This window comes from Odocoileus virginianus, unplaced genomic scaffold (assembly GCF_023699985.2).
Source record: "Odocoileus virginianus isolate 20LAN1187 ecotype Illinois unplaced genomic scaffold, Ovbor_1.2 Unplaced_Scaffold_10, whole genome shotgun sequence".
Lineage (NCBI taxonomy): Eukaryota > Metazoa > Chordata > Mammalia > Artiodactyla > Cervidae > Odocoileus > Odocoileus virginianus.
The window spans coordinates 177,820-202,064 of record NW_027224272.1 but is presented as its reverse complement, the minus strand read 5'-3'; the positions used below and the strand labels follow the sequence as shown (position 1 = coordinate 202,064).

The 24,245-nt window shown below is 46.4% G+C and overlaps 2 protein-coding genes across 2 annotated transcripts; one reads left to right on the top strand and one right to left on the bottom strand.

Moving 5' to 3' along the window:
• Positions 1 to 687: 687 nt before the first annotated feature.
• Positions 688 to 1,244, bottom strand: LOC110146234 (histone H2A-Bbd type 1-like). The gene has a single exon (XM_020906960.2). It carries the CDS (start codon positions 1,172 to 1,174, stop codon positions 779 to 781), a length of 396 nt encoding a protein of 131 aa, XP_020762619.2. The 5' UTR covers positions 1,175 to 1,244; the 3' UTR covers positions 688 to 778.
• Positions 1,245 to 3,086: 1,842 nt separating this feature from the next.
• Positions 3,087 to 3,702, top strand: LOC110146235 (histone H2A-Bbd type 1-like). Its single transcript, XM_020906961.2, has one exon. It carries the CDS (start codon positions 3,220 to 3,222, stop codon positions 3,568 to 3,570), a length of 351 nt encoding a protein of 116 aa, XP_020762620.1. The 5' UTR covers positions 3,087 to 3,219; the 3' UTR covers positions 3,571 to 3,702.
• The last annotated feature ends 20,543 nt before the right edge of the window (positions 3,703 to 24,245 follow it).

Here is a 24,245-nt window from a genome sequence, read left to right as displayed (position 1 = left end):
CCACTGACCCCACTGTTGAAGCCAGCTGGGCAGCCTCTGACCAGTCGTGTAGACAGGCCAGGAGCAGCGGGGGGGGCCCTGCGGCATCTGATGAACGTCCACAGAGAGTGTCACAGCACTGCCCAATAAGCCTGTCTCACGTCTCTTTTTTGGACTGAGACAGGGTAAAATAAAGAATACATGAACTCCACAGGGCCGTAATTCCTTTTGTGTGTATTTCTTTATGGTTTCCCCATCACTCCTCGATCTTCATGTCAAAGTCCTGCCCCATTAAGTTCACACTGACCGCCCCGCCATCCTCTTCAATCACCCCCTTGGCTTCACCTCCCACTTGTAGGTGGTCCCCACCAGGAATAAAGCCTTAGGCTCCTCCCTCACGGGTTTCAGCCCCTCCCCCATTACCACCATCCTTCTGGGAATCCAACAGGCCCTCTCCACGCCAACCTCCCAACCTCCCTGGTCCAGACTCCTTCAGAGCCAGTGAGGAAGTCCTGCCCCGCAACCTCAGCCAGCGACAGCCCCCAGGACCACACACCATCCTGTCACCATCGGAAACCGCTCCCCGATTTCAGGATTTCAGCATCCCTCCCTGACCACCCACTCCACCCCTCCATCCCTCATGAGAGGGCCCCCCTGCCACCCCATGTCGCCCAGACGCCTCAAGGACAAATGACAGAAAGCGAGCAGTTACAAGCACAGCCATTAACACTTTAATAATAGTGCTGATGGCAAAGGGCCAGGCCTCCCTCATCTGTGGGCAGTTTGGGGCGAGATGAAGCTACTGATGAGGTGTGGCTGGACTTGGGGGCCTGGGCATCCCTACTTCTTCTTGGGAGGGGGTTGGTGCAGCTGTGGGCTGAGAGGAGAAGGGGCTGGGCTCAAAGATGTGGCAGAGATTCTCATTGTTGGTCAGCGCCCTCTGCACGTGTTCCGGGCTGATGCGCACCCTGTGGTTGGCGCTGGCCTCCTTCCCCGCCAGGTCCAGGATGTTGGCCGTCAGGTATTCAAGGACTGCGGTCAGGAACACAGGTGTGGCTGAACTCAGGCGCTGGGTGCCCTGACGCTCTCGCAGGAGGCGGTCCACGCGGCTCACGGGGAGCTGCAGCTCGGCCCTGGTGGAACGAGAATGCCTCTTACTGCGATGGCAGTTCGATAGGCGTCTTCCCCGAGACATGGTGTCGGCTGGATGTTGCCTCGATCAGCCCAGACTACCGATCCCGCTGGCTGGGGTCTCCCTAGATGCCAGTGCCTTTCTGCTGGCTGTGCCCGCTTGCTCAGCTCTCTTATTGCTCAGGGGGCTGCCTTTGTGACAGCTCAGGCTTTGTGATGTCATCGGTGGCCAGTTGGCCCTGACCAGGACTGGCCTAGAAATGGCTGATAGGAAATCTGGTCTCTCTGTTGAAAAGACCATCTCTTTCTGTCAGACTACAACATTCTAGCTAAAAATGTGTTTCAATGGAAAACTAATCTCTGTCTATAGGACACAACTCTGGGTTATTTCATTCCATTTTTATATCATCATTGAGCCCTTTCACATCCTTTTGGAAGCCTGTAGGTCACTGATACAACCTCTGCTGAAGGTTCAATTTCATTTTCATATAGCAATCAAACAATCCGGCCTCTATTAACATATTTATCCTACTATTTGTGATCAATATTACTTTCCATTCTTTGGTTTCTCTCGTCAACTAGTTATAACATCTGCCCATGTCCTAAAGGAAATTCAGTTTCCTTATTTTAGGAAATTTTAGGAATACTCAATCTATGTAAGCAAGTGTTCATCTAGATATGCCAATCAGAACTGAGCCCCATTAATTTCAGATCATTTATAATCTATGTTAATACTATGTAGAGGTAAGAAAGCTTTATTTCACAAACACAGAGTTTGTGAAAGCATTTCTGAATTGCAGGCATAGTTATACAGGCACAGAGAAATAGAGCTTACAGCTTCAATTCTACAGTTTCAGCCACAGGTCAAGTATAAACATAGAGACAGCCTCCCAGAGGACATGAACTTCTTCATTAATTTGAGCTCAAAAATAGACAAAAAAGACAGATGAACCAGATTCTGTGTTGTTTCTCACCCAATGGGAACTAGATCTCTACAAACCATCAATCTAGAGAGAGCTTCAAATGGTCAGATCATAAATAAAAAGTTTCACCACATGACCAAACAGTTGTACTTTTAGGTATATACATAAAATTGAAGCCAGGGACTTCTCTGGCAATCCAGGTACCGAATTTCTGACCTTTTAAATACACTCCATTAAAAATATACTGGAGAAGGAAATGGCAACCCACTCCAGTCTTCTTGCCTGGAAAATCCCATGGACAGAGGAACCTGGCAGGCTGCCGGGGGTATGGGTTTGATCCCTGGTCAGGAAGCTAACATCCCACATGCCTTGTGGCCAAAAAAAACAAAAAATAAAAAACAGAAGCAGTATTGTAACAAATTCAATAAAGATTTTAAAATACTAAAAAAAAAAAAAAAAAAACTTAAAAGTCTGCATTTTAAAAAAAAGAAAAAATTGAAGCTGTGTGTTAACAGAAAAGCTTTTACATAAATGTTTATAGGGCATTATTTTTAACAGCCAAAAGTAACTCACATGTCTATCAGTTGGTGAATGGAAGAACCAAAAAATATGATATATATATATATATATTTATATATATGCTGTGCCTAGTCACTCAATGATGTCTAACTCTTTGCCACCCCATGGACTGCAGCCCGCCAGGCTCCTCTGACCATTGAGATTGTTTGACTGCTGTATGAAAATGAAATTGAGCCTTCAGCAGAGGTTTTATCAGTGACCTACAGGCTTCCAAAAGGATGTAAAAGGGCTCAATGATGATATGAAATGAATGATATGATATGATATGATATGATTGAATGAAATAACCCACAGTTGTGTCCTATATTCAGAGATTAGTTTTCCATTGAAACACATTTTTAGCTAGAATGTTGTAGTCTGACAGAAAGAGATGGTCTTTTCAACAGAGAGACCAGATTTCCTATCAGCCATTTCTAGGCCAGTCCTGGTCAGGGCCAGCTGGCCACCGATGACATCACAAAGCCTGAGCTGTCACAAAGGCAGCCCCCTGAGCAATAAGAGAGCTGAGCAAGGGGGCACAGCCAGCAGAAAGGCACTGGCATCTAGGGAGGCCCCAGCCAGCGGGATCGGTAGTCTGGGCTGATCGAGGCAACATCCAGCCGACACCATGTCTCGGGGAAGACGCCTATCGAACTGCCATCGCAGTAAGAGGCATTCTCGTTCCACTAGGGTCGAGCTGCAGCTCCCCGTGAGCCGCGTGGACCGCCTCCTGCGAGAGGGTCAGTTTGCCAACCGCCTGAGCTCAGCCACACCCATGTTCCTGACCGCAGTCCTTGAGTACCTGATGGCCAAAATCCTGGACCTGGCAGGGAAGGAGGCCAGCGCCAACCACAGGATGCGCATCAGCCCGGAACACGTGCAGAGGGCGCTGACCAACAATGAAATTCTCCGCCGCCTCTTTGAGCCCAATGCCTTCACTCGGCCCACAGCTGCACGAACCCCTCGCAAGAAGAAGTAGGGATGCCCAGGCCCCCAAGTCCAGCCACACCTCATCAGTAGCTTCATCTCGCCCCAAACTGCCCACAGATGAGGGAGGCCTGGCCCTTTGCCATCAGCACTATTATTAAAGTGTTAATGGCTGTGCTTGTAACTGCTCGCTTTCTGTCATTTGTCCTTGAGGCGTCTGGGCGACATGGGGTGGCAGGGGGGCCCTCTCATGAGGGATGGAGGGGTGGAGTGGGTGGTCAGGGAGGGATGCTGGAATCCTGAAATCGGGGAGCGGTTTCCGATGGTGACAGGATGGTGTATGGTCCTGGGGGCCGTCGCTGGCTGAGGTTGCGGGGCAGGACTTCCTCACTGGCTCTGAAGGAGTCTGGACCAGGGAGGTTGGGAGGTTGGCGTGGAGAGGGCCTGTTGGATTCCCAGAAGGATGGTGGTAATGGGGGAGGGGCTGAAACCCGTGAGGGAGGAGCCTAAGGCTTTATTCCTGGTGGGGACCACCTACAAGTGGGAGGTGAAGCCAAGGGGGTGATTGAAGAGGATGGCGGGGCGGTCAGTGTGAACTTAATGGGGCAGGACTTTGACATGAAGATCGAGGAGTGATGGGGAAACCATAAAGAAATACACACAAAAGGAATTACGGCCCTGTGGAGTTCATGTATTCTTTATTTTACCCTGTCTCAGTCCAAAAAAGAGACGTGAGACAGGCTTATTGGGCAGTGCTGTGACACTCTCTGTGGACGTTCATCAGATGCCGCAGGGCCCCCCCCGCTGCTCCTGGCCTGTCTACACGACTGGTCAGAGGCTGCCCAGCTGGCTTCAACAGTGGGGTCAGTGGGCCTGGGTTCGCCATCCCAGGTCACCACTTTCTGGCTGTGTGCTCTTGAACATGCATCTGTCTCCTGTGAGGAGCAGCTTCCTCACCTGTAAAACAGGGATAATCGGAGTGCCTCCATCTCGGGGTTTTCCCAGAGATGACGTCACCATGTGCCTGTAAACTGTGACTTAACGCAGAGCCTGGCACAGGCCACGCCCCTAACAGATGGCTGCCCGTGTCTCCCTCCCCAGCTGCTGAGACAGGTCCCCCACGGGGCGGCCAGGCCTGGTTCTCATGTGATTGCTGGATGCTCGGGCCTCGGGCTGTGAGAACCCGGCCTCGCCTGCTTCACCTTGTGGGGGTCGAGTGCTGTGCAGACGAGGAAGACGGGGCTTCATCCAGGAACCATACAGTCCTCAGCTTGGTTCCCTCTCTGCTCCTCTCTGTCTAGTGACACCCTCTATTTTCTTCCTTCCACCACTGATAGAAGCTTGGCACGGGTTTAGACTTTGCCGGCTTCTCAGGAGTGTCTGAGTGTAACTGTGTCTGGTGTGCGTAGAGCTTGGTGAAGTCGGTGCTTGTTTAATCCAAGAAACATTTCTTGACATCTGGTGCTCATTCCACAAATAGTTACAGATGCCTCACTGTCAAGAAAGATGTTCACTGCATAGATTTGTGAATCATTACAAGAGCCATGAAACCCTCCTGGCCTTAACCAAGCCCCTCTCACTCTCTTCTTTTTCATCACTGAATACTATTTCATTGTATATATGTACCGTGTCTTTTATCTGTTACTCTCAGTGGACATTTAGGTTGCTTCCATGACCTGGCTGTTGTAAATAATACAACAATGAACATTGAGGTGCAAGTATCTTTTTTTTTTTTGTAGCCACAGATTCTTTTTATTTATTTATTCCTATTTCATTTAAATTTATTTATTTTTATTTGTTTTACTTTAATTGGAGGCTAATTACTTTACAGTTGAATTACAGTTATCTCCGATTATATGCCCAACAGTAGGATTGCTGGATTATAGGACAGTTCTGTTTTTAGTTTTAAAGAACCTCTGTACTGTTCTCCATAATGATTGTACCAATTTGCATTTTTACCAACAGTGTGGGAGGGTTCCCTTAATTACACCTTCTGTAGCATTTATTTCTTGTAAATTCTTTGATAATGTCCATTTTGACCTTCTGACTGACTGGTGTGAGGTGATACCTCATTGTAGTTTTGATTTGCATGTCTCTAGTAATTACTGGTATTGAGCATGTCTTCATGTGCTTTTTGGCCACCTGTATGTCTTCTTTGAACAAAAGTCTATTTAGATCTTCTGCCCACTTTGATTGTTTTTTGTCTGTTTGTTTGTTTTGACAATGAGCTACATGAACTGTTTGTATAGTTTAGAAATTAATCTCCTGTTGGTTGCTTCATTTGCAGATATTTCCCCTTATTCTTTATGTTGTGCTTTTGTTTGGTTTATGGTTTCCTTGGCTGTGCAGAGCTTTGAAGTTAAATTAGATCCCGTTTGTTAATTTTTGTTTTTAATTTTCATTATTCTAGGAGGTAAATTGAAAAAGATTGCTTCAGCTTATGTCAGAGTGTCCTGCCTGTTTTCCTCTAGGAATTTTATAGTATCTGGTCTTACATTTAGGTCTCTAATCCATTTTGAGTTTAATTTTGTGTATTAGAGAGTATTCTAATTTTATTCATTTACATGTAGCTGTCCAATTTCACCAGCACCTCTTAATGAAAAAGCTGTCTTTTCTCCATTGTGTATTCTTGCCTCCTTTTCATAGATTAATTGACTTTAGGTACAAATCTTCATGTTTTAATATTCCAGTATCTACAGAATTCCCTGGTTCTTGAGTTAGACAGGCCCTGCAGTCCTATGGCTATGACTCTTTAGAACGGGCCTTTGTGGTGCCAAATTAGAATTTTAAAATGTAGGACCATGTAGTAACCTCTAACTTCTAATACATTAGTAACCTCTAATACATTCTTTCCTAGGGCATAAATTGCAGAGTGAAAGCTCACAGATCTAATCTGGAGAACAGATGAGTTTGCTAGTCCTACACAGGCATTTTTTTTTTCTTCCATGTACCAGGTGGTCTGAAGGAAAGCTTTAAATTTATTTTATTAAAAAAAAATTTTTTTTCATTCATTTTTATTAGTTGGAGGCTAATCACTTTGCAATATTTTAGTGGGTTTTGTCATACATTGCAGGCATTTTTTTAAAAGAAAATTATCTGCTAGCATTTGAAACCTAATGACTTTTTACGTGAATAAAGGTCTTGGCAGAGGGTGCATTGGTGGAGATGCTATAAGCTAGTTGAGAATCTAGCAGGAGCTGCACAGGTGCTCGAAGCAGGCAGCCTAGGTAAGGCCTCACCAGGAAGTTCCTGAGTGGAGGATGCAACCTGTCTAGGGGAGCCGTCCAAGGATGGCACATACATAGAAGGTACATCCATTCTGGAGGCTGATGGATTAGAAAGTGAATGAGAAACCTGCCAAGAGGAGTATTTGGCAGAAGTTGCACAAGTGAAGAAATATCCATTCTGTGGTAAGACCTGGAAGGCTATGCATGAATGGAGGGAGCACCTAACCTACAGAAAACTGCTTTCAGGGGAAAGCAGCATGATGATGCAGTCAACACAAAGTGTAGTAGTGGTGGATGTAGTTAACCTTGGGCTTCAGTAGTTGTGGTGCATGGGCTTAGTTGCCCTGTGGCATGTGGAATCTTCCCAGGACCAGGGATTGAACCTGTGTCTTCTGCATTGGCAGGTGGATTCTTAACCACTGGACCACCAGGGAAGCCCTTGCATGAGGTTCTTGAGTGGAGGGTGTAGATACCCTCCAGTAAGGTCCTCCAGGAAATTCCAGGGAGGAAGGACTATTCAGAGGAGGAAGACTCGTAGGATGTAAATAGTGGTTGGAACATCAACCCAAGGGGAAGATGCAGAAAGAAGTGTGTGGAAAGGCATAGCACTTAGTCAATGGGAGGAGTGGACAGGAGGGTGCATGGATGAAATAGCCTTCCTAGACAAGGATCCTGTAAGATTGTGTAAGTCAAGGATTCAGACAGTCTGAGGGAAGAGTCAGCAAGAGAGGTGTAAACGGGGAAGGTACGGAGAAGCTGGGGGCTCTGATAGGGAATGTGTGCTCTGTAGGGCCATGCAGCTCAGGGGTGTACTCAGAAGGAGGTTCCTGAGTAGTAGGCTGTAATAGCTTAATTATTTTTTATATTTTCCAATTGCTGGTCGACATCTTGGAATCCTTGGGCTGTGCCAGTGGCGTGTAGTTTACATCTCACCTCCCCAGGGATTTTGTGAGCATGAATCTTATTACAAATCTTCAACCACAAGCTGCAGCCTGTTTCACTTCCTGCCCAGTAGGAGTGCCCTTCTCTAGTTACTTCTCACTTTTGAAGTGAGAACAGTCCCAGGTCCTCTCTCACTCTCTCTCAACTTCTCTCTGAAAATGACATTGTGTGGCCCTGTGTGGTGTCGGGCCTCCTGTTCACTGGGGAACTCTTTGAGTATAAGTCTTTTTCAAAAGGCAGTTGTCTCCATGTCTGTTCCCTTACCAAAATGTGATCAAAGCAACCCTGGAGTGTATTTTAAAACAGATGGTACAGTGAGCAGGTTGATTTGGTGACAGGGGTAACGTGGTGTCTGGGTTTGCTAACTGAATTCATCAGACAGCAGATACTGTGTGGGAAGGCACTGCTGGCTGATGGCCAGCTTCTGCTTCAGTGGCTTTGTGTCGTGTCGTGTTGTGTTGGTCTGGTATCTCTGTGGTTCTCCAGTCTGTGTTGTAGCAGGGCTTGGAAAGCTGAGTCATCCCCGAGCAGCTCCCTAGCTCAGGATGCTGTGGTTTGGGCAGAGTGGTCTTCTTTTGGCTCCTCAACTCTCTTAGTTTATTTTTTATTGAAGTCGAAGGCAAAGAAGAACTTAGCCTCCTGATGAAAGTGAAAGAGGAGAGTGAAAAACTTGGCTTAAAGCTCAACATTCAGAAAACTAAGATCATGGCATCCGGTCCCATCACTTCATGGCAAATAGATGGGGAAACAGTGGAAACAGTGACAGACTTTTATTTTGCAGACAAAATCACTGCAGATGGTGATTGCAGCCATGAAATTAAAAGACACTTGCTCCTTGGAAGAAAAGCTATGACCAACCTAGACAGCATATTGAAAAGCAGAGACATCACTTTGCCAACAAAGGTCCGTCTAGTCAAGGCTATGGTTTTTCCAGTGGTCATGTATGGATGTGAGAGTTGGACTATAAAGAAGGCTGAGTGCTGAAGAATTGATGCTTTTGAACTGTGGTGTTGGAGAAGACTCTTGAGAGTCCCTTGGACTGCAAGGAGATCCAACCAGTCCAACCTAAAGGAGATCAGTCCTGAATATTCATTGGAAGGACTGATGTTGAAGCTGAAACTCCAATACTTTGCCACATGAAGTGAAGAATTGACTCATTGGAAAAGACCCTGATGCTGGGAAAGATTGAAGGCGGGAGGAGAAGGGGATGACAGAGGATGAGATGGTTGGATGACATCACAAATTCAAGGGACATGAGTTTGAGTAAACTCCGGGATTTGGCAGTGGGCAGGGTGCAGGGTGCATGGACAGGGTGCATGGTGCAGTCTATGGGATCACATAAAGTCGGACACAACTGAACTGAGAGTGGTTTTACAATGTTGTGTTAATTTCGGCTGTACAATAGAGTGATTCAGTTAGACCCAGAGAAACATTCTTTTTTTATATATTATTTTTCATTATAGTTTATCATAGGATAGTGAATATAGTTCCCTGTGCTGAACAATAGGACCTTATTGCTATCCATTCTATAAGTAGTAGTTTGCATCTGCTAATCCCACCCTCCTCATCCATCCATTCCCCGTGCCCCACTCCACCGGTCTGTTCTGTGTCTGGGAGTCCATTTTTGTTCCATAGATAAGTTCATTTGTGTTATACTTTTTCCCTGGACTTGGAGGGCCCGACAAGTTTGTATACTTAGAGGTCTTTAGCAGTGTTGAATGAACAAAATGGAAGACTAAGGAGCATTTGGTCCTGGTACCTCTGAGAGCTCTTGCTGCTGTTCTCGATTTAACTAATACTTGTGAAGTACCACAGAAACACTCTGGAGTCCTCTCGGTGCCGCGGTGGCTCAGCATTCTGAGAGCCTGATTTGATGAACACAGCGTAGGAATCAATCAGGCAGTGTCAGGATTGCCCTCTTGCAGGTGGACTCCAACCCCGTGAAGGTCAACTGGGATGCCTTAGAAAGGGAGGTCGAACCAAGCCACTGCTGCAGGTATTTCTGGTAAACACCCAACTTGTAGAAACTGTCAGGAGTGAACAAGAAATTGAGATAGAGATTTGAAGTTTCCTAAGGGTAGAAATGGGCTTCCCTGGTGGCTCAGATGGTAAAGATTCTGCCTGCAATGCAGGAGACCCGGGTTCGATCCTTGGCTCAGGAAGATCCCCTGGAGAAGGAAATGGCAACCCACTCCAGTATTCTTGCCTGGAGAATTTCATGGACAGAGGAGCTAGAAATACAAACCATCTTAAAGGACTTTGTACAGAACCTTCAGGAAAAGGGCACATACTGGCTTAGTAAGAGTCTTTACTACAGGCCCCACACTCTGGCTCATGGTCTAAGAAATGAGGCAGTCAGTGGGAATAACTAGGGGTCCTTAGGTTCTCTGAGTTAAGTTTTGACATCAAGTTGGACTCCTCCCTGTCCTCTGTAGATAGATTCGCATCTGTACTCAGCACACCTGTCAAATAGATAAAAATGCCACTGGTCAGCCAGGTCAGGAGAGCTCTTAGAAAATGACTATGTGAAATGAACCCCTTCTATTTCTACAGTGGACTTTTATGGCCTGGGAATGGGCTCACCCTAGCATAGCCACAGTCCCTGATGGCCAATGATAAATGGCAAACAGCAGAAGAAGGCAAAGCATTATTACTCAAAATTGGCATGGTTGGGTGGCTTTGTTGTTTTGTCAAAAACCCTGACCCTGCAGATCATAAAGCCATTTCAAACTCAGAGTCTGCCCTCCTTGACCCACAATCCAAGGAACTTTTCCAAGGGGACCCCCCCCGCCCCCCCGCCTTGGAAAGCTGCCTTTCTTTCTCTCATGGCTCAGCCCATACAGTTCACAAAGCCTGGGAGGGAATAGCTGTCCCAGCTGACTTGAGAGCAACTCACCCACCAACAAGCAAGTTTTAGTTGATCAGAGCCAGGAACGGCTTGACCCACCGTGCCGTTTTTTCCTCTGGGCAACATCCTCTGCTTCCTGTCTCCCTCAGGGACCCCCATCTGAATCTCTCTTTGGGTTTCAATTAGTAATGATAGTTAAGATCTCATAGCTGGACGGCCAGTTCAAAAACTGAAACTCCAGAAAGGAAGCATTTCTTTTCTTTTTTAATAAAAATTACTTTATTGAAGTATAGTTGATTTACACTGTTGTGTTAATTTCTGCTCTACAGCAGAGTGATTCAGTTATACACATACATACATTCTTTCTCATATTCTTCTCCATTATGGTTTATCACAGGATATTGAATATAGTTCCCTGTGCTGTACAGTAGGATCTTGTTGTCTATCCATCCTATATAGTTCACATATGCTAATCCCAAAGTCCCCCTCCATCCTTCTCCCACACCTCTTCGCCACTTGGCAACCACAAGTCTGTTCTCTGTGAGTCTGCTTTTCAGATAGGTTCACTTGTATTATATTTCAGATTCCACATATAAGTGGTATCATACAGCATTTGTCTTTCTCTTTCTGAATTATTTAACTTAGTCTGATCATCTCAAAGTCCATCCATGTTATTCCCATTGGTATTATTTCATTCTTTTTATTGGCTGAGTAATTTTCCATCATATATATGTGTCACATCTTCCTTATCCATTCACCTGTTGAGGGACATTTAGATTGTCTCCATGTCTTGGCTATTGTGAATAGTGCTGTTATGAACATTGGGGTGCATGTATCTTTTTGAATTGTAATTTTTTTCTGTTATATATGCCCAGGAGTGGGATCGCTGGATCATATGGTGACTCTAGTTTCTTGGGGAACCTCCATGCTGTTTTCTACGGTGGCTGCACCAATTTCCATGCCCACCAACAGTGTAGGAGGGTTTCCTTTCCTAGGCAAGGAAGCATTTTCTTTTTTTATTTTTTCCTTTTTGGGCTGTACTGCCCGGCTTATGGGATCTTAGTTCCATGACCAGAGATTGAACCCAGGCCCATGGCAGTGAAAACACTGAGTCTTAACCACTGGACCATCAGGGAATTCTCAAGGATGCATTTCTTAATTTAGGACCTTTTCCTAATTTACAGTTAGCTTCTGCAGAGAAATCTCGAGGCTCTCAAGTATCATCCCCAGACAATCCTATCTATTGGCAACTTGGGGACATAGGCTTCCCTCATGAAAAAAATTGGGGCCAATCCTTCTATAAAATTCAACAATTAAAAAAACCTGCTGTATATCTTAGGAACTCACACAGGAATGAGTTCCCTTTGTTGGATGGATAGAGGAGGCCCCACTCAACCAGAGGGAGACACCATCATTTCCTAGTTCTAGGGGCCCTAATGCCCCATACCCTGGTCTTACCTCACCTTCTGCAGTAGCATTCACCCAGGTACCTCCCCTAGAATGATGGTAATTCTCTGGAGCTTGTCCCACTGCCTAGGGGTTGTCACACATAAACTGCTCTGAGGGACCACTGGATCCCGCAAAATAACCAACTTTCCTGGCCCTTTTCGATACTGGGGTACAGGTCATAGTTATTCCTCCCGTTTCAAAAATGACGGTGATTCAGTTAAAATCGAGGGCATATCAAGTTGCCCCATGTGGGGCACATAGGTCCCACTTGATGTCATGATCAGATCTATCATATTAACTGCATTAAAGTGCTAGCTACCGCCTCTGTCTCTGGCCCGTCTAGTCATAGGTATGGACACCATTATGGGAAGTCTCTTAAAGTGGAACAAGGAAAAATCGGCAGTACTTCTTTGGGGACTTGGTTGGCGGGAGCCTGTGGACTTTGCACCTCATTAAGATTATCAGAATGTCTCAGGATAAGCTGTAACAAGGTCCGGCTGGAGATAGGCTGCCGTTACTTCAGGTCTTTTTAAGGCTGACACTGTGGTTCCTACCATCTGTCCTGTTAATAGCCCTGTCTGGCCAGAGTTAATGGCAGACAAATTAAGATGTATGACTCCTCATTCTAGATGACCTGCATCTCAATGCAGTTGTTCTGTTCATCAAGACACCTTTTTTTTTTTTAATTCATTGTTGCAATTATGTATGACATGAAGACTGCACGTAGTGATCCCTTCGCAGGGCAGACAGGAAGTCCAATTGGAGTGGGCATTGTGAAGGGGGCAAAGAAGAACCTTTCACCCTCAGTGTAGTGGAGTAACGACATGATGTGAACAGGGCCAGGAGGACGACTGGCCATCCATCAGTGCATGGGTTTCTCCTGGCAGTGAATATGAATGAGGGTTTGTGCCCATGAGTGCTGTGAGGTAAGAAAGAGAACAATATGTATGAACAGGACAAAGAGGCATCGTCGTGTGCAGTTAGTGCCCTGGGGCACGTTGGGAGATGTGATTGGGAGAAATGGAGCTTGCACAATCAGTGTACTGGTTATGTAGTTAGAGAATGCGAACAGAGCAAAGAAGGGAGCTGTGTGTTGCAAGGGAGAGGAAATGTGAACAAGGCCAAGAGGGGGTGCCCCCTCCCAGGAGTAGAATGCCAGAACTAGACAAAGGATATAGATGGCGAGAGAGCAGGCCCGTGCTTTCAGTCCCAGTGGAGGAACTAGGAAGGAACACATGACCAGGCCAATGAGGCGGGCCTCCTGCACCATCAGGGCTTTAATGGGGCAGATTGTGAACGAGGCAAAAAGAAATTGAACAGGGGATATGAGCAAGGCAGTGAAGATCGGTCTCCCACATCCCTGCAGTGCACTTGGCCGGGGATGTAGGGAGGGCAGAGGAAAAGGGGCTCCCATCGTCAGTTCTTTGGAGCAACTGGACAGAGGCTATGCATGCGGTCCCGTAAATGCAGTGAGTCTCCGGCCTGGGCATATGTGTGAGTGGGGTAGAGAGGAGAAGCCCCAGCCTAGATGCACTGGTGAAGTGAAACCTCAGAGAGGTGCTTTGCTGATCATTTGGTGAACTGCAGCTGGGCAGGAGGAGAGATGATCGGGCCAGTCAGTGAGACCCCTGCACTATCAGTGCAATGGAGTAACTGGTCAGGGGATGTGGACAGGCAAGGAGGAAGAACCTGCTCTGTCAGAGCAGTGGGGTGATAGGGAATGGAGGAGGGTCTGCAGTTAATCAGTGAAGCGATGTCATGTGAGCTTTCTGAAAGGGGCAGAGATGAGAAGCCCCAAATATTATGGGCATGGCAAGGGGACACCTGCACCATCAGTTCCTGGATGGAAGAGTATACAGGAAGTGAGACACATGCTCACACCAGCAGTATGGAGGTGACGCTGAACAGGGAACATGATCTTGGCAAAGAAAACAGGCCCAGCGTGATCCGTGTGGTGGTGTAAATGACGAAGCATGTGAGGGGTACACATGCTCCCTCTCCCATCAGTACTGAATACTGTGCAAGGTGTGCTAACGGGGTCATGGGGAAGAACTCTGGATCACTGCATCAGTGCAATGGTGTAAATGGACAGGATATGGGATTGGGGCAAAGTGAATAGGGCCCGCAGCTACAGAGGATGATGCACGTTTATAGGCGATGTGAGAAGGACCCAGCATCTCTCACAAGAGGGAAGTGGGAACAGGGCCCAGGGCACAGCAGTGTGAGCTGGGAATAGAGGATGAGCCCCGACCCATAACCAGTGGTGTGACTTGGCCAAGAATATTAATGAGGCAGTAGAGCAACCCCTGCCCACTGTGGAGGGTTAGCTGGACCGGGGATGTGACCTGGGGAGGTGATGCATTCTGGCTGCATCAGTACAGTGATGTCACTGAGCAGAGTATTCTCATGGAGCAAAGAAAGAGCCCTGCCCCGTCCATGCACTGGTGTAACTCACCAGAGGTTTCTGTGTAAAGAACAGTAGCCTTGTATACCGTAACTGTAATAGCATCAGTGGACAGAGGAGGTGAACAGGACAAAGACGATCAGCAACCACCCGCGAGTACCATGAAGTACCTGGGCAGGAATGTGAACATGGCAAATAGAAAGAGCCCCACACGCTCGGTGCAGTGGGACAACTGAACTACAAGAGTGAACGGGGAAAGAATGATCTCTGATCTGTCGGTGCACAGATGGAACACACAAGGGACGTGAGAAGGGCAGAGAGGAGAAGAGGAGGTCCTCGCTTCCTCTGTGAGGATGTGAACAGACCACACAGGAGCATCTTCACACCCTTAGTACCGAGGTGGAAGTTGACAGGCTCTGTGAACAGAGCAAACCACCAGTTCACTGATGAGATGGGGCAGGGCTACGCGAACGGGGTCAGGAGGAGGAGCCCCGCAAACCTAGCACACTGGTTCCACTGCAGGGGCTGTAAGTGGGAGAAAGCCAGCGTGTGCAGAGCAGTGTCTAGTGGTTCCTGGGCTGGTGATGTGAACAGGGTGGAGGAAAGCATGGCCAGTGCCACGGAGTGAGTGCCCAGTTGATCCCATTAAGCAAAGAGCAATCCTCATGGCATCGTCACCTTGGAGTGCTCAGACGGGGTGTAGGAAAGGGGGAAGTGTGCCACACTTCAGTGTAACTGGCTGGGGTGTGAACAGGTAAGAGGAGAACCCGGCACACAGGGACAGGAAAGTGGCCAGGATAAGCATCCCACATCCTCTACGCAACTGTGTGAATGAATGACAAGGAGTGTGAAGAGAGCAAAGGGCGAGAGCCCGCCCCACCCCCCAACTCAGGCCCTGGGCTTGGTCAGAGGGGAGACCAGGGCAGGACGGGCACATTCAGACTGATCGCGATGGCAGGTCCAGACCTGCTGTTACCAGGGCACAGAGGATGGGAGGACCAATTCTGGGGTAGAACCCGCACAACCGCTGCCCTTAAGTACCACCCTGAGGTGTGAATGAGGCTTACGAGAGGAGGCGGACCACCAGGGCTTTGTGTAACTTGGGAGGGGAGGCGACAGTGCAAAGAGGAGGACCCGGAGGCATCAGTGCTGGGGTCTCACATGACAGGGAACACTTATGGGGTAATAGGAGCCCCTCAACGTCAGTACCGCGGGAAGACATGGCTGGATATGGAAGCAAGCAGCCAGGAGGAGTCCCGCCCGTCTGTGCATGTGGAGGAGTCACTGCGAGGCGCCTACCCACCCGCTCTGACTGGCCACTCTGGCCGGCCGGGTCCTGCCCTTGGACCCCGGGACCCCTGGGGGGAAGCCAGGATATGATGCTGATGCAGGCTGGGCAATCCCCTCCCGAGTAAGTAAGGGCTGCAGTGCTTCTCTGTGGTTCCCCCCAGGAATTACAGGTTCGCCTTCCAGACAGTGAGATTTACAGTCACACTGTCAGAAAGCGTTTCATCTGCAGGTGATCTGCTTCCCAGGGCATGAGGTGTACTGACCTATACCACTGAGATAGTTCATGAAAACCATTCTCCTGCCGCCCTGCTCAGAGCCTGTCATGAATCTCATAACATATAGCACTGAACACTCTGAAAGCTGAACTCTTAAATTTTCAAACCTAGGAACTGTACAAGATACATACCCTGACACAAACAAGCACCATGGTTACATTCTGGAATACTAGGTAACTCACGTGGGAACCAAGTCGATGACCCACAGCCAGTCCAGCCAAAGTGACAAAGCCCCATCCTGGACTTTCTGGCAGCCTTGACAAACTGCACTTCAGCAGAAAAGAGACTGGATCACCAGATAACCCCGGCCACCGCTGGCACCTTACTGACATTTCTGCAGCCGTGGCCAGGAACTCAATGGGCTGTGGACATGGATTATCCCCTCACCCCGGAAGCGATCCTTGGGGGCAGAGCTGCAGGAAGTTAGCTGAATGGTACGAGGAAAGTACCCCATTCCTGGCTGCTGCTCCGTCTGCTCTGGGGCTGGAGGGGCTGCCTTGAGGTCAAGCTTGTGGACCTGACACTGGGGAGAAGCACCGCTCGCCATGGAGCCCGCTCTTTGGCCAGCTGTGCTGAGAGTACACGGCTGTGCTACATTCAATGTGCCAAAGTTAAATTGGAAAGGATAAGCCAGATCAATTGCAGTGACCTGAAATGCTAAACTTTTAAAGGTATTTCCGGGGCGGGGGAAGTTCAGTGAGTAAAGGAGAGTAAGTTTGGGGGATGGAGCGGGTTAACCCTAAGGAGTGTGGCCAGGGCCCCCGGAACAGTTGTGCAGTTCGTGAGTTTGACGGAGCGCTCGGGCATGGGGGTGGGGTGGGACACTGGCATCTACCCTCCATTCTCCTCTCCTCCTGCCTGGTTCAACACCCCCTCTCCCCCCTGCCTCTGCCTGAGTGGACTCTGCTTTCTGCGTCCTCTTCTCACAAGGGGAAGCGCTGTTGATTAGTGAGGTGGGAGCTTTTCCTGTTCATTCTTCTACAGACAGGACCTTTTCACTCTAGGAACTGCCTCTGTCTACTTCATCACCCGGAGGGGACTCTTTTGCTTCTTAACATCTCTTCCTGCTGGGAGCCCTCCCCACTTAAGGGGCTGCTCCCCTAGCCTGAGAGCAGAGAGTACTTGCTGGGAATACACGCAGACGTGTTACACGTGGGGCTGGTGAGCGGCGGTGTGTGGCACCAAGGGGATTTCTGATGCACGCTGACTGGTGTGCACTGTCCTGGGTCACATGGTCAATAAGCTGAGACGGTTCGGTTCTGGGTGACCCAGGTGTTCTGCCCTCTGTTGTCCCGGCCACCCTCACCCCTGCCCCAGGATCCAGTGAAAGTCCAGTTAATGCCTCACATGGCTGGGACCCTAACCACTTCACCAGATATACTGACAGGACAGTGCTCATGCCATACTTATTGTTGAATATTTCTAGTCACGTTCCTCAGGAGCCCCCTTCAACTTCTGAGACCCCTGAGCCCCCATCCCTGTCTCCTGGGGTCCTCTGTGAGCTGGCTGACACTAGTTGAGCCCAGTCTTGGAATCCGCGGCTGTGTGAATGTTAACAGTTCCTCTGTCTCGGAGCCCGTGAGCCACAGCCTCCCTGGGAGGTGAGCACAGGAGTGTCCAGGAGAGGCGCAGCCAGTCTTCTTAACAAACCTGCTGAAGCAATGAGCCCCTCCCTGGAGGACTGTGCTTCTGCCAGGAGCTCAGAAGAATGGCAAGCCCCTTGCTGGAGGTCAAGACCCTCAGGGTTGTCCTGAGCAGACACTGTCACTCTTTTCAAAAGGTCAACCCAGGTCGACCTGCTGATTGTCACTGCCCTGCTGAGTCTCCTGAGGAATTCCTGGGCTACCTGAGGACCGGATTCCTGCTCTTCACTGCTGACCCCGGGGCAGTTTCTGGATGGTGCTCTGGTCTGACTATCCACCCCCCCATCCATACCTTGAAAACCTAGTGCCCCAGGCAACAGTGGGAGGTGGGGCCTTTAGGAGGTGATCAGGTCATGAGGACACAGCCCTCATGGGTAGGATCAGTGTCCTATAAAAGAGGCCCAGGGAGACCCCTCGCACCACATGAGGACATAGTGAACAGGCACCATCTAGAAAGTGGATGCCTTCACCAAACACCAAATCTGTCAGTGCCATGATCCTGGACTTCCCAACCTCCAAAACCGTGAGGAATAAATGTCTGTTGCTTATAAGCCACCCAGTCCCTGACATTGTTACAGCAGCCCAAATAGTACAGGACAGATGGGTTTTACGGTTTTGTGATAATTTGCTAAAACTGGATGCATTAAGAATCTGGTGTGTTGTGACCACCCTAGCCACTGGCTTCTGAGCACCCCCTCCCGTGTTGCAATGTGATTCCTTATAAGTCGTACGTGATTTGATCTCCTAAGTACACAATGTTATTTTCCACAAGATTGGCTCCAGGAGCTGAAAGCAGATGCCCACCATGACTTTAATAGCCAAGGACCATCTGCAGTAGAAAGACAGGGCAGAGACCTCCACCTCTGGCCAGAGATGCTTAGGCACTGAAACAGAGGCCAACCTGGCCCTTTAAGCTGTCTGCTCCGGCTGTCCTCCCCAGCTCCTCCCAACTTGACTGCCTCTCAGTGCAGCTGCAGGGATCCATGCGCACCCCAACCCTCTGAAACAGCGGCCTCTCAACTCCCGGCTTCTGCCCATGCCTGCCCCCGTGGGCTCTGTGACTTCACCAGCCCCCGAGGACTTTCCGCAGTAGCAGAGCCCACTCTGCTTGGTCAGGCATCCGGAGAGCTGGAGGGGTCTGTCCTGGGCCGCAGCCCTCAGCCGTTCCTGGGCAGAGAGACCTCCAAGGCGCCCGTGTCACACTGGCTCCCTGGGGTCCCAGCGGGACAGAGCTCCATAGCTTTGCAGTCCATCCTGGCGTGGCTGCTCACATTCAATCCAAAACTGCAGGAGGTACGGTCCTTCTTTTGTATGCACAGCCACCCTGGTGACCCTGACACCCTGAAGGGCCATACTCAACAACCCCACAAAACTAGGAGCATTGGCTCTAAAGGTCTTCCCAGGGCAGAAGGCTGGTCACCCTCTCAGGGACTTCTTCAAACAACTGCTCTCTGCAGCCCACTGATGTTTGTGTACAAACCCATCATGATCAGACAGAGTTCTCTCTCATCAGTGCTTTTCAGTTCCACTCTTCAGGCCTGACAGACTTGAGGAACTTAAACAAAAGCCAGACCAGGAAACACTACTTAGAAGTTGACCTTCACCTGTGTATACTTTACCTCATGACTTCCCTTTCATCCTTTAAGTAAGTTGAGTTGCTTTTTCCCCCCAACACTCATCCTATTATGTCTAATTACAGGTACGGTCAATTCACACTACAGAACCACTTCCAGAAGACTTTGGATTTCATAAGAGGAATCATCAGTGTGGACCTTTGGGAAACTTCTAATTTCCCAGGTAAGTTCCATTCATTTATAAATCGATAGTACAAACATGTGTGAAGTATTTAGTATATACCAGGCACTGTTCGAGGTATCGTGTGTGATTCACAGACACAATCCCTTTGCGGAGTTTATACTCAGGGTAAGAGTTAGACCTTAATAAATAACTCTACTTCCATCACAGTGCGCATCACAAATTAGAGAAATAAAGTTAAAATCTCAACATGATGAAAGATCCTTGATGTTTTACTACAAACCACAGTCAGCCTTTTCAAATGTTTGTTTTTAGCATATATTTGGTGGGGAGGGGCTATTGAACCGAAGTATTTTTTTAAATTATTTTTCAAAAACAAAATAAGTTGATATTTGAATTGCTAACATTTGCAGTACTTTTGAACCATACCTACAGTAATTATTCAGATTTACTTATATTTAGTTGATTTCCACATTCACCTTCAGGAATTCTACTGTGTACTTCTATTTCAAAGGTTTTATTTTGATTAATTTTTTGAATGTTGATGAATCCTTTCAGAGAGGGTGGAATCTTCAGAGTATATATATAATTAAACTGATTTCTGTGGCTTTCACTTAAGACTTGATATGGAATTATTGAGTCAAACACAACTTTTCCCCTTTACAATATTATGTTCTGTTCTTTTATCTCCTGTTACCCTGACATTCAGGAGAAGCCTGATTTTGTGCCTTTGAGGAAAATACTCTCTTTTCTTCCCTGAAAGTCCATGGCATTCTTAATCTTTGAAATTCAAAATGCCAACCATTCATTTTCAGATATTGAACAAGTTTTGTTAATTTTGTTTTGATCCTGACAAGACCTTTTCATCTGAAGATTAATGCTTTTCTTCAGCTTCTGAAAACTTTATTGTCTTCTCTGAATATTGCTGTTATATTTGTTCAGGAATTTTCTTTCAAGTATGCCAATAATCCGTATGTTAGATCTCCATTCTCTGTATTTAACGTCTTTACGACTCTCATGCTCTACCGACTGAGGTAGCCGTGCGGCTTGTATGTAATATCTTTAATTCTCTACCTTTAATATCTCGTTTTTGTTTTCTGCTACTGCATAGCTTTTAGGATAAAAGTGTGTATTTATACTTTGAATAGTCACTTGTATGCTATAAAGATAGCCGTGGTGCATCACTGCTCAGTGAAATTTTTTGCCTTTGTTCAAGATTTCTTCCGTTGATAAATGACTTTCTCACAAGTATGACTCTTTCAAGTACAGTGAGTGCCCTGGTAAAAGTAGGAGTATCCAGAGCAGTTAATGTGATGGGCAGCCATCTTTCCCTCCCTCCTCGTGTGCAATTCCAGAAAAACTTGGGCACCTCAGGAAAAGAGACATTGTTTCCCAGTTTTCTTACTTCGTACAACTATGACAGCGCCAACCAAATTTCTTTTGATGTGAAAGTAAGTTGCTTCCAGTGGAGATGGCTGATCATAAAGCTGCTGTGGAAACTGAATAAGTTACTGAAAGTAAAATGCTTAGGACAAAGCCTGATGCCTGATTAGCACTCTGCGTTCTCAGAAACCAGGTTCTCCATCCTGTCACAATGGGTAGACTTTGTGGGAAGCGCTTGATGACTGTGAAGCCTGGAATACCAGAGAACGCTTCATTCATGTCATGGCTTGGGCCTGCAGGATGATGGCCAGACCACCTGAGCGTCTTCCCCTCTAGGTCATTTTCTGACTGTGTGGTCCTGGGGAGGTTCGTTACCGTGTCTGGGCTCTGTATGAACTCAGAGGTTTCATACACATGGGTCTGCTCCGTAAACCTGAGTTCTCATCCTCAAGTTCCAATGGTTCCAAATCCCCGGCCATGAGAACTCGCTCCCCTGTAGTCACTACCTTGACCCTGCCCGACAGATGAGCTGTGGTTCTCGGAGGCAGCACTTGAAAGAAGGCCCTTTTGAATTGTGGGCTCGTGGTCATGAACTGTGTGAGTCCTGTAGCGACCAGGTGTCAGGCTTACATTGAGGTGCCCGTGCAAGCACAGGAGTGGTGCAGTTCTCATCAGGTGCCAGCTTGTTACAGGCACTCGGGCCTGGCGGTGGCATAATAACTTAGGGGCCGTCTGGTCACTGCAGGGACATAGCAGCATTACACCCACCTCATCTAAGTTATTTCAGCCTCCTTTTTGTTTTTAAACTAATAGACTTTATTCTTTTGAACAGATTGAGATTTACAGATAAATTGAGCAGAAAGTAGAGTCCCATATACCCTCCTAACACAATCCTCAGTTTCCTTTAACATCGTGCATTGATGCGGTACATTGGTTAAAATTGATAAGCCAGTATTGATGCATTATTATTAGCTAAATCCATAGTTTACACCAGGGTTGTCTCTTTGTGTGTAAAATTCTCTGCATTTTGACAGATGTATAATGACATGTGTCTGCCATTATATTGTCTTAGAATGGGTTCATTACCCTAAAAATCCTCAACGCTCTGCCTTTATATCCCACCCCTGGCTGAACTTTTTTTTTTTTCTTTTTTGCTATCTCCATAGTTCTTTGTTTTCTACAATGTCATTTAGTTGGAATAATGCATTACATAGCCTTTTCAGATTTTCACTATATGCAATAATGTATGTTTAAGCTTCCTCCATGTCTTTTCATGGCTTGATCACTCATTTCCTTGTATTGCTGAATAATACTCCATCCAAACTGTGGACACACCACTGTTTATTTGCACATTTCATTTACTAAAGAACATCTTGATTACTTTGAATTGTACAGGCACTATGTGGTAGATACACTCGATGACTAAGTTCTAGAGATCTATTGTACATCTTAGCAGTGTCTTTTGCAGGGTCCTCAAACCCTGGGGTGGTACTTATCAGGAGCTAGAGGAGGAGGCAAAAGGGAGTTGCTCAATGAGTATAGCGGTTCACTTTTAAAAGATAAAAAATTTCCAGACGTCTGTTCCACAACAGTATAAATAGATTTAACAGTATTGAATTGTACACTTAAAGCAGGTTAAGATGGTTGACTTCATGATATATTTTACCACAATAAAAGAAACTTGCCAGAATTGCATTGACTCTAAATCGAATTGGAAAGACCTAATATCTTAACAGTATCAAGTGTTCCTTCTCATGTACCTATGTTTTTCCATTTGCTTAGATCTTTGTTTTATTACAGATTTGTAGTTTTCTCATACAGATCTTGTACATATTTTGTTAAATTTATACTTAAGCATTTATCTTTATTTCATGCTAAAATAAAAATCTTGCATCCTGAAACCTTATTATAATCACTTACTGCTTCCAGGAGTTTTTGTTGTTTTTGATTCTTTGGAATTTTTTACATAGAAAAGCATGTCATCTACAAATAGTCACAGTTACCTCTTCCCAAATCTGTACAATTTTATTGTGTTGGCACCCTGGCTCCCTGGGGTGCCATTGCCTTCTCCGATAACCACTATAAGCAGTAACAAGTCTTAGGGAGAAGGGAGAATCTTATCTTAAAAGTTACCACATTATAATATTCAACATGTCCAATTTTTAACAACAAAAAAATATATTCAGAGAACCAGGAGAGCACGGCTCATTCACAGTAAGAAAAGATATTAACAGAATTTTTTCTTTCTGAGAAAGCCCAGAGGTTGCAATTTTTAATAAGAATCTGTTTTACATGGTGAATAGGTTTAAAGCACTAAAGAATATGATGGTAAAGGAAGTAAATGAGACTAGAATGACAGCGGTACTGGTGTGACAATGAGAATATCAATAGAAGGATAGAAATCATTAAAAGGAATCAAATGGAAATTTGAAGTTGAAAAGTGAAATAACCGAAATGAAAAATTGCCTAGAGGGTTCCAGCCATAGATTTGATGAAGCAAAGCAAAAATTAGCTGACTTAGAGGTAAGTTGATTGGAATTATTGAGTCTGATGAGCAGAAAGAAAAAAAAAAGAGTGAAGAAGGATGAATAGAGCCTAAGAGACCTGTAGGACACCAGCAAGCATACCAACAGAGGCTTAACTGGAGTCCCAGCAGAGAGGAGATACAGCAAGGGACAAAAATAATATTTGAAGAAATAATGGCAGAAAACTTCCTAATTTGATGAAAGGCAAAATTGAACAAATTCCAAATAGCATAAACTCAGAGAGATCCCCATTGAGACACATTATAGTCAAATTTTTGAAAACTAAAAAGATGACAAAGAGAATATTGAAGCAGCAGTAGAACAGGCAAAGAATGACTGGTTAACAGTTTTATTTTCTTTCACCATTTTAAAAACTTCATGTCACAACCTACCCCTACCCGCCCCACCCCCTGCCACCATCCCTGGCATCCATGGTTTCTGATGAGAAACTGGCTGTTAATTTTATCAAGGATCCCTTTTAAGTGGTTTAAAATCAGTTAAAAACAATATAAGAAAATTCCCCCAAATAACTATGGTAGTCTCTTCTTATCCTTGTAGAGGCATTCCAAGACCACTGTGGATGCCTGAAAGCACAGATAGTACTAAACCCTATATTTTCTCTTACTCATACATAACTATGATAAAGTTTAATATATAAATTAGGCACAGTAAGAGATTTACAACAATAACTTAGAAAAAAACAGTTACAACAATATACTGTATGAAAAGTTATGTAAATATTGTTTTTCTCTTTCAGAATGTCTTATTGTGCTGTACTCAAGCTTCTTGTGATGATATGAGGTGATAAAATGCTTCCATGATGAGTCAAATTGAGGTGAATGATACAAGTATTGTGACACTGGGCTACCATGTACCCTTGACGGTATGTCATGAGGAGGATCATCTGCCTCAGGTGACCCTGGATCGTTGATGATTGCGGAATCCCAAGTGGGATGGAGTGGAATGGTGCGGGATTTCATCACACT